Below are 10,650 nucleotides of genomic sequence, written 5' to 3'. Positions count from 1 at the left end.
CGTAGATCCGTCCCTGTGAAGTAGTAGATAAGGTCGCAGGCCTTCACAACCCAACTGATTAACATCATATACTGTACGCTATTCATATATGTCTTGTTCTGGTCATCTACTGTACAATATTTGGGATTTGCACATTTACACATAGTTCTGTTCTTTCACAATGACATGCTAATTTGAGAAGGTACAGTATGTTGTGTTTTTAAAAGTTGATATTGTTTGTTTATATTTGCAAGTAGTGTTACCTCTGGTCAATATCCACCCATATAAATAATCAGTTAATGCATTGACCAAAGTCAATGCCTCCCATCTGCTTGGGATGCATGACGTATTTATTAAATGTATGTACAATCACATCATAAGTACATTACATAATTATGCAGGCAGAAACACGTGAAGGTCATTTTACAATAAAAAAGGTTATGTCAGATGTTTCAGGGCTTCTTCTTGAATACTTGTTTGCAGACTTTGTCTTCAACGTGGATCTCCTGAAAGAAAAAGAGACCACCAGAAAGACAATGAGACAATCAAATAACATATACCCCTTGTCTTAGGTATGAAGAATCTGTAATGTTCTGTATCTTGACGTTGAAGTCTAGGACATTCCTCTCTTTTCTCTTTCTAACCCCCCCCTCCATCTTTCTCTCAGTCACCAGGTGTAGCAGGTCTCCTTCTATCCATTGCATCCAGCCACGGTTGGCCTTCTCTCCCTTCTGCACAGCCACCAACTTGTCTCCATCCCAGGTAACCAGTGTCTGAAGAACACACACACACACACACACACACACACACACACACACACACACACACACACACACACACACACACACACACACACACACACACACACACACACACACACACACACAGTCAGCTTACCGTAGACACACATTTGCCCAAATTCCCCACAGCTAAGATATCAGGTCGGTAGCATAGAGTAGACGTAGCATAATAAACATTTGGGACACTCAAATAAGTATATGTTACGTTTGGTTTTGTTGCATAAGACAGAAGGTAATTAAAGGGGTGGCAGGGTAGCCTAGTGATTAGAGCATTGGACTAGTAACTGAAAGGTTGCTAGTTCAAATCCCCGAGCTGACAAGGTACAAAATCTGTCATTCTGCCCCTGAACAGGCAGTTAACCCACTGTTCCTAGGCCATCATTGAAAATAAGAATTTGTTCTTAACTGACTTGCCTAGTAAAATAAATAAAAAAGGCAAAAACTAAAGGAGGGTAGTTGGTCGGGTTGGCTGAGTGGGCATGTAACTTCAACGTCTGGCAAGCTAATGGCTTTGTGTTCTAAATGTTATTCATAACATATCACAAATTGCAATTTGTAACATATCATAGGAAATGGATGAAGGAAATTAATAAATGCCATACCAAATGTAACATATCATCACTAATTTGAGTGTCCAGGATTTTAGTTTGCTATGTTACGTCTACCCCTTAGTCCAGGATGAAGATATGTGTGTATGTTTCCATAAAGCCAGGGTCAACAACTCACAGCAGTGCTTATGACTATCTCTTTTATTCTAATCTGAGAGAAACGGAGTGCAGTGACAAAGTGTCTCTCTGACCTGGATTGTCCTGTTGTCCAGTCCCTTAGTGACCTCCTCAAACTCCTCCCCAACGGTGAAGTTGACCTCGTAGTTCCTGAAGGTGCTCAAAGTTTTGGTCTCAAACTTGTCTCCATTCTGGACGATCACCTTGGTCTGGGTCAGGTGACAGGCGATCTTACGGGTGGCAAAGTCAATATCTGGAGGAAACACAGTGAAACAACGTCAACATTTAAAGATGTTCTGCTCATTCCATGACACAGACTGTCCAGGTGAATACAAGTGATAGCTATGATCCCTTATTGATGTAATTTGTCACGTATATCCTACCAACTGAACATTAAAAACTGAAATATTATATATTTCACCGAGTCGTGGCTGAACGATGTCATTAATAATATACAGCTGGCGGGTTCTACACTCCAACGAAAGGATAGAACAGCAGCCTCTGGTAAGACACGGGGGGGTCTATGCATATTTGTTAACAACAGCTAGTGCATGATATCTAAGGAATTCTCGAGGTTTTGCTCGCCTGAGGTAGAGTATATCATGATAAGCTATAGACCACACTATCTACCTAGAGAGTTTTCATCTGTATTTTTCGTAGCTGTCTACATACCACCACAGACCGTTGCTGGCACTAAAACCACACTCAATGAGCTGTATACCGCAATAGGCAAACAGGAAAACGTTCATCTAGAGGCAGCGCTCCTAGTGGACGGGGACTTTAATGCAGGGAAACTTAAATCACTTTTACCTCATTTTTATCATCATGTTAAATGTGCAACCAGAGGGGAAAAACTCTGGACCACCTTTACTCCACACACAGAGATGTGTGCAAAGCTCTCCATTGCCCCCCAGAAGGCAAATCTGACCATAATTCTATCCCATTGATTCCTGCATACAAGCAAAAAACACCAGTGCCTCTGTCTACAAAAAAAGTGGTCAGATGAAGCAGATGCTAATCTACAGGACTGTTTTGCTCTCACAGACTGGAACATGTTCTTCCGATGGCATAGAGGAGTACTTTATCAACAAGTGCATCAATAAGTGCATCGATGACGTCGTCCCCACAGTGACAAAACTGAATTGGTCCACCCACACAGACAGCATCGTGAAGAAGGCGCAGCAGCGCCTCTTCAACCTCAGGAGGCTGAAGAAATTCGGCTTGTCACCAAAAGCACTCACAAACTTCTACAGATGCACAATCGAGAGCATCCTGGCGGGCTGTATCACCGCCTGGTACGGCAACTGCTCCGCCCACAACCGTGAGGCTCTCCAGTGAGTAGTGAGGTCTGCACAACGCATCACCAGGGGCAAACTACCTGCCCTCCAGGACACCTACACCACCCGATGTCACAGGAAGGCCATAAAGATCATCAAGGACAACAACCACCCGAGCCACTGCCTGTTCACCCCGCTATCATCCAGAAGGCGAGGTCAGTACAGGTGCATCAAAGCTGGGACCGAGAGACTGAAAAACAGCTTCTATCTCAAGGCCATCAGACTGTTAAACAGCCACCACTAACACTGAATGGCTGCTGCCAACACACTGACTCAACTCCAGCCACTTTAATAATGGGAATTGATGGGAAATGATGTAAAATATATCACTAGCAACATTAAACAATGCTACCTAATATAATGTTTATATACCCTACATTATTCATCTCATATGTATACGTATATACTGTACTCTATATCATCTACTGCATCCTTATGTAATACATGTATCACTAGCCACTTTAACTATGCCACTTTGTTTACATAGTAAACTCATATGGGTGGCAGGGTAGTCTAGTGGTTAGAGCGTTGGACTAGTAACCGGAAGGTTGGAAGTTCAAATCCCTGAGCTGACAAGGTACAAATCTGTCGTTCTGCCCCTGAACAGGCAGTTAACCCACTGTTCCTAGGCTGTCATTGAAAGTAAGAATTTGTTCTTAACTGACTTGCCTAGTAAAATAAAGGTAAAAAAATAATAATATGTATATACTGTACTTGATACCATCTACTGTATCTTGCCTACGCTGCTCTGTACCATCACTCATTCATATATCTTTATGTACATATTCTTTATCCCCTTACACTTGTGTGTATAAGACAGTAGTTTTGGAATTGTTAGTTAGATTACTTGTTGGTTATTACTGCATTGTCGGAACTAGAAGCACAAGCATTTCTCTACACTCGCATTAACATCTGCTAACCATGTGTATGTGACAAATAAAATTTGATTTGATTTTTTGATTTGATTTGAATACGTACACACCCCAACCAGAAGCCATGGATTACAGGCAACATTTGCACTGAGCTAATGGGTAGAGCTGTTGCTTTCAAGGAGTGGGACTCCAACGAACCATCAAACAGGCTAAGCGTCAAAACAGGACTAAGATCGAATCGTACTACACGAGCTCTGACACTCGGTTGTGGCAGGGCTTGCAAACTATTACAGACTACATTGGGAAGCACAGCCAAGAGCTGCCCAGCGACACGAGCCTACCAGATGAGCTAAATAACTTATATGCTTGCTTCGAGGCAGAGTAACGCTGAAAAAGGCATGAGAGCATCAGCTGTTCCAGATGACTATGTGATCAATCTCTCTGCTCCCGATGTGAGTAAGACCTTTTAACAGGTCAACAGTCACAAGGCCAGATGGATTACCAGGATGTGTACTCTGAGCATGCGCTGACCAACTGGCAAGTGTCTTCACTGACCTTTTCAACCTCTCCCTGTCTGAGTGTGTAATACCAACATGTTTTAAGCAGACCCTTAGTCTCATGTCTGTAGCCATGAAGTGCTATGAAAGGCTGGTCATGGCTCACATCAACACCATTTTCCCAGAAACCCAAGGCCCACTCCAATTTGCATACCGCCCCAACAGATCCACAGATGAAGCTATCTCTATTGCACTCCACACTGCCCATTCAGCCCTGGATAAAAGGAACACCTATGAGAGAATACTATTCATTGACTACAACTCAGCGTTCACCGTCATAGTACCCTCAAAGCTCACCACTAAGCTAAATACCCTGCGACTAAACACCTCCCTCTGCAACTGGATCCTGGACTTCCTGACGGGTTGACCCCATGTGGTAAGTGTAGGTAACAACACATCCGCCACGCTGATCCTCAACACAGGGGCCCGTCAGGGGTGAGTGCTCAGTCCCATCCTGTACTCCCTGTTCACTCATGACTGCACGTCCAGGCACGACTCCAACACCATCATTAAGTTTGCCCATGACACAACAGTGGCAAGCCTGAACACCGACAACGACGAGACAGCCTATAGGGAGGAGGTCAGAGACCTGACCGTGTGGTGCAAGGACAACAACATCTCCCTCAATGTGATAAAGACAGGAGATGATTTTGGACTACAGGAAAAGGAGGACCGAGTGCACCCCCATTCTCATCGACAGGGTTGCAGTGGAGCAAGTGGAGAGCTTCAAGTTCCTTGACGTCCACATCGCCAACAAACTAACATAGTCCAAGCACACCAAGACAGTCGTGAAGAGGGTACGACAAAATCTATTTCCCCTCAGTAGATTGAATAGATTTGGCATGGGTCCCCAGATCTTCAAAAGGTTTTACAGCTGCACCATCGAGAGCATCCTGACTGGTTGCATCACTGCCTGGTATGGCAACTGCTCGGCCTCCGACCGCAAGGCAATACAGAGGGTAGTGCGTACGGACCAGTACATCACCAGGGCCAAGCTTTCTGCCATCCAGGACCTCTATACCAGGCGTGTCAGAAGAAGGCCCTAAACATTTTCAAAGACTCCAGCTACCCTAGTCATAGACTGTTCTCTCTGCTACTGCATGGCAAGTGGTACCGGAGTGCCAAGTCTAGGTCCAAGAGGCTTCTAAACAGCTTCTACCCCCAAGCCATAAGACTCCTCGACACCTAATGGATTGGCTACCCACACTATCCCCCCTCTACCTACATGTACATAAACTCTGCAAAAAAGAAACATCCTCTCACTGTCAACTGTGTTCATTTTCAGCAAACTTAACATGTGTGAATATTTGTATGAACATAACAAGATTCAACAACTGAGACAAACTGAACATGTTCCACAGACATGTGACTAACAGAAATGGAATAATATGTCCCTGAACAAAGGGGGGAGGAAAAAAATCAAAAGTAACAGTCTGTATCTGGTGTGGCCACCAGCTGCATTAAGTATTGCAGAGCGTCTCCTCCTCATAGACTGCACCAGATTTGCCAGTTCTTTCTGTGAGATGTTTCCCAACTCTTCCATCAAGGCACCTGCAAGTTCCCGGACATTTCTGCGGGGAATGGCCCTAGCCCTCACCCTCCGATCCAACAGGTCCCAGATGTGCTCAATAGGATTGAGATCCGGGCTCTTCGCTGGCCATGGCAGAACACTGACATTCCTGTCTTGCAGGAAATCATGCCCAGAACGAGCAGTATGGCTGGTGGCAATGTCATGCTGGAGGGTCATGTCAGGACGAGCCTGCAGGAAGGGTACCACATGAGGGAGGAGGATGTCTTACCTGTAACGCACAGCGTTGAGAATGCCTGCAATGACAACAGGCTAAGTCCGATGACACTGTGACACACTGCCCAGACCATGACGGACCCTCCACCTCCAAATCGATCGCGCTCCAGAGTACAGGTCTCGGTGTAATGTTCATTCCTTCGACGATAAATGCGATTCCGAACATCACCCCTGGTGAGACAAAACCGCAACTCGTCAGTGAAGAGCACGTTTTGCCAGTCCTGTCTGGTCCAGCGACGGTGGGTTTGTGCCCATAGACGATGTTGTTGCCGGTGACGTCTGGTGAGGACCTGCCTTACAACAGGCCTACAAGCCCACAGTCCAGCCTCTCTCAGCCTATTGCAGACAGTCTGAGCTCTGATGGAGGGATTGTACATTCCTGGTGTAACTCGGGCAGTTGTTGTTGCCATCCTGTACCTGTCCCGCAGGTGTGATGTTCGGATGTACCAATCCTGTGCAGGTGCTGTTACACATGGTCTGCTACTGCGAGGATCATCAGCTGTCCATCCTGTCTCCCTGTAGCGCTGTCTTGGGCATCTCACAGTACGGGCATTGCAATTTATTGCCCTGGCCACATCTGCAGTCCTCATGCCTCCTTGCAGCATGCCTAAGGCATGTTCACGCAGATGAGCAGGGACCCTGGGCATCTTTCTTTTGGTGTTTTTCCTCGACACAGGTGTCCCAGCACATTGACTCTGTACTGCTACCCCCTGTATATAGGAGGGGAAGGACTGCCCGTTCCATGATCTCGCCATCACGGTTGACAACTCCATTGTGTCCTCCTCCCAGAGCGCTAAGAACCTTGGCGTGATCCTGGACAACACCCTGTCGTTCTCAACCAACATTATGGCGGTGGCCCGTTCCTGTAGGTTCATGCTCTACAACATCCGCAGAGTACGACCCTGCCTCACACAGGAAGCGGCGCAGGTCCTAATCCAGGCACTTGTCATCTCCCGTCTGGATTACTGCAACTCGCTGTTGGCTGGGCTCCCTGCCTGTGCCATTAAACCCCTACAACTCATCCAGAACGCCGCAGCCCGTCTGGTGTTCAACCTTCCCAAGTTCTCTCACGTCACCCCGCTCCTCCGCTCTCTCCACTGGCTTCCAGTTGAAGCTCGCATCCGCTACAAGACCATGGTGCTTGCCTACGGAGCTGTGAGGGGAACGGCACCGCAGTACCTCCAGGCTCTGATCAGGCCCTACACCCAAACAAGGGCACTGCGTTCATCCACCTCTGGCCTGCTCGCCTCCCTACCACTGAGGAAGTACAGTTCCCGCTCAGCCCAGTCAAAACTGTTCGCTGCTCTGGCCCCCAATGGTGGAACAAACTCCCTCACGACGCCAGGACAGCAAAGTCAATCACCACCTTCCGGAGACACCTGAAACCCCACCTCTTCAAGGAATACCTAGGATAGGATAAGTAATCCTTCTCACCCCCTTAAATGATTTAGATGCACTATTGTAAAGTGGCTGTTCCACTGGATGTCAGAAGGTGAATTCACCAATTTGTAAGTCGCTCTGGATAAGAGCGTCTGCTAAATGACTTAAATGATGTAAATGTAAATATAGCCCCGCTATTGTTATTTTCTGTTGCTCTTTAATTATTTGTTATTCTTATCTCTTCCCTCTCCACCATCTCTCTCTGCATATCTGTATCTCTGCTATGTTCCAACAGACATTAGAAGAACAGCTTACCAATGGCCTTCATGATATCCTCAAAATTCTCGTTGGTGACCATCACCCATTGTCCATTGAAGTCTGCAGTCATCTTGGCACCGGCTGGGTTTGTGCTACTGTATATGCCCTATATATGTCTATGGGGATTTTTCTCACACGCAAACACAATGCAAGAGGTAGATTCTATTGGCCCAACCCTTTATATACAGCCTGTTTACGTGTGGAATTAAGGGGCAGGGTTCGCCTGATTACACTCTATTTCTTTGAAAGAGAAGGGGCGTGTGTGTGTGTGTGTGTGTGTGTGTGTGTGTGTGTGTCAAGTGTGGAGGCATCTCACAGTACGGGCATTGTAATTTATTGCCCTGGCCACATCTGCAGTCCTCATGCCTCCTTGCAGCATGCCTAAGGCACGTTCACGCAGATGAGCAGGGACCCTGGGCATCTTTCTTTTGGTGTTTTTCAGAGTCAGAAGAAAGGCCTCTTTACTGTCCTAAGTTTTCATAACTGTGACCTTAATTGCCTACCGTCTGTAAGTTGTTAGTGTCTTAATGACCGTTCCACAGGTGCATGTTCATTAATTGTTTATGGTTCATTGAACAAGCATGGGAAACAGTGTTTAAACCCTTTAGAATGAAGATCTGGGAAGTTATTTGGATTTTTGCGAATTATCTTTGAAAGACAGGGTCCTGAAAAAGGGCCGTTCCTTTTTTTGTTGAGTTTATTACCTCAATTACCTCGACACAGGTGTCCCAGCACATTGACTCTGTACCGGCACCCCCTGTATATAGCCCCACTATTGTTATTTACTGTTGCTCTTTAATTATTTGTTATTCTTATCTCTTTATTTTTTTTAGTATTTTCTTAAAACTGCATTGTTGGTTAAGGGCATGTATGTAAGCATTTCACTGTAAGGTCTACACCTGATGCGCATGTGACAAATACATTTAATTTAATTTGTTAAATCCACTTCAATCAGTATAGATGAAGGGGAGGAGACAGGCTAAATATGGATGTTTAAGCCTTGGGACCATTGAGACAGGGATTGTGTCTGTGTGCCATTCAGAGGGTGAATGAGCAAGACAACATATTGAAGTGCCTTTGAACGGGATATGGTAGTAGGTGCCAGGCCCACTGGTGTGTCAAGAAATGCAACGCTGATGGGTTTTTCACGATCAACAGTTTCCCATGTCTATCAAGAATGGTCCACCACCCAAAGAACATCCTGCCAACTGGACTCAACTGTGGGAAGCATTGGAGTTAACATGGGCCAGCATCCCTGTGGAATGCTTTCGACACCTTGTAGAGTCCATGCCCTGACAAATTGATGCATTTCTGAGGGCAACAGGGGGTGCAACTCAATATTAGGAAAGTGTTTCTAATATTTTGTACACTCAGGATAAGTATCCAGTCTGTTTTCATATAGATTCTGTTCACCTTGGTTGGACAGTGAGGTGTGTGTATAGTATACGTTTTATTGTGCTCCCTTGTGCATAAGCCACCAGTCCTCCTCTTCAGTTATGAGACTGCAGCTCAAGTCCTAGAATTACTATTCCACTCAAACCAGCTCTGTTGACAATCTAATTTACCCTTTAAAAATAGCACTGTACCAGAAATAGAGCTAAATAAGGTAAACTGTGAGCCTGCAGAAGTGCCAGCCTCTTTCATTTTGATATTCATATTGCATTGGCCACAAAGTGCAAATTCAATTTCTACCCATCTCTCTTTTTGATGAGGCTCTTTTATTTACCTGTCCAAATATTTTTCTTCCTCCCTCTATTTCCATATGGGTGTAATTTTCGATCCGCTCATGGAAATGAGAGAGCGACACGGAATGAGACGCCTTGGATTGTTTGTTTTGGGGGATTTTTCTGGGTTGAGCGGGAGGGACTTATGAATTGCAGATAAAGTCGTGAATAATAAAAGACTTGTGGTTGATCAACGCCATGCTGAATGGATGGATGGGGGCCTTCGCTTGCCAGTGACATGCAGATGCCGCTTGGCAGAGCTCGGGAGGGGAATGGGAATGGGGAGGATGTTAAATGTGGAAAAGAGTAAATCTATATTTATTCAACGTGGTAACAAGTATGACCCATTCACACAAACAGTCAAGGTTAAGTCGCCATGACAGCAGCTCAGTAAGTAAATGAAGCAGCACTAGAGAATCCTTTCTATCTCTCTTCCTCTCTCCCTCACACACTCTCACTGTCTATCACAATCTCACTAACCAACACACTTAAATAGTCTTTACACAAACGTTATCTCCGACATCCTCCTCTCAATCAGACACACTCTTGCACACAAACCCAATGACATATGCACACATGCACACACACAACACACTCTTTCTCTATCAATTCCCTCTCTCTTCTTCACTCCTTCCCTCCCTCCCTCTCCACCATCTCTCTCTGCATGTCTGTATCTCTGCTATTTTCCAACAGACATTAGAAGAACAGCTTACCAATGGCCTTCATGATATCCTCAAAATTCTCGTTGGTGACCATCACCCACTGTCCATTGAAGTCTGCAGGCATCTTGGCAACGGCTGGGTTTGTGCTACTGTATATGCCCTATATATGTCTATGGGGATTTTTCTCACACGCAAACACAATGCAAGAGGTAGATTCTATTGGCCCAACCCTTTATATACAGCCTGTTTACGTGTGGAATTAAGGGGCAGGGTTCGCCTGATTGCACTCTATTTCTTTGAAAGAGAAGGGGCGTGTGTGTGTGTGTGTGTGTGTGTGTGTGTGTGTGTGTGTGTGTGTGTGGTGTGTGTGTGTGTGTGTGTGTGTGTCAAGTGTGGAGGCACTTAGCATCAGCTAACCCACTGACTCTTAACAGGCTATCCGGATCACTTGTTCATTGTATTGATGCAGAAAGGAAACAAGATGGAGAGCAC

The 10,650-nt window shown here is 45.5% G+C and overlaps 1 protein-coding gene across 2 annotated transcripts; it reads right to left on the bottom strand.

Moving 5' to 3' along the window:
- Positions 1-283: 283 nt before the first annotated feature.
- On the bottom strand, positions 284-10,371 carry LOC135546619 (retinol-binding protein 2-like). Of its 2 annotated transcripts, none has more exons than XM_064975190.1 (4): positions 10,210-10,371; positions 1,579-1,757; positions 651-752; positions 284-485 (listed from the first exon to the last, which is right to left on the bottom strand). In XM_064975190.1, exons 1-4 carry the CDS (start codon positions 10,280-10,282, stop codon positions 432-434), a joined length of 408 nt encoding a protein of 135 aa, XP_064831262.1. In that variant the 5' UTR covers positions 10,283-10,371; the 3' UTR covers positions 284-431. The 2 variants fall into 2 exon arrangements, with proteins under 2 accessions (XP_064831262.1, XP_064831261.1); XM_064975189.1 differs by lacking the exon at positions 10,210-10,371 and adding an exon at positions 7,770-7,932.
- Positions 10,372-10,650: the final 279 nt, after the last annotated feature.

The sequence above is a fragment of the Oncorhynchus masou genome, chromosome 9, assembly GCF_036934945.1.
Source record: "Oncorhynchus masou masou isolate Uvic2021 chromosome 9, UVic_Omas_1.1, whole genome shotgun sequence".
Lineage (NCBI taxonomy): Eukaryota > Metazoa > Chordata > Actinopteri > Salmoniformes > Salmonidae > Oncorhynchus > Oncorhynchus masou.
This window is presented reverse-complemented; position numbering and strand designations above follow the sequence as displayed.

What these genes read in the sequence shown, in the direction of transcription:
- LOC135546619 (XM_064975190.1), bottom strand. Translation starts at nt 10,282, where the DNA reads ATGCCTGCAGACTTCAATGGACAGTGGGTGATGGTCACCAACGAGAAT. An exon ending in GGATATCATGAAGGCCATTG is followed by an intron (nt 1,758 to 10,209) that starts GTAAGCTGTTCT and finishes TGTTTCCTCCAG; the next exon opens with ATATTGACTTTGCCACCCGT. An exon ending in AAGGAGACCTGCTACACCTG is followed by an intron (nt 486 to 650) that starts GTGACTGAGAGA and finishes TTTTTCTTTCAG; the next exon opens with GAGATCCACGTTGAAGACAA.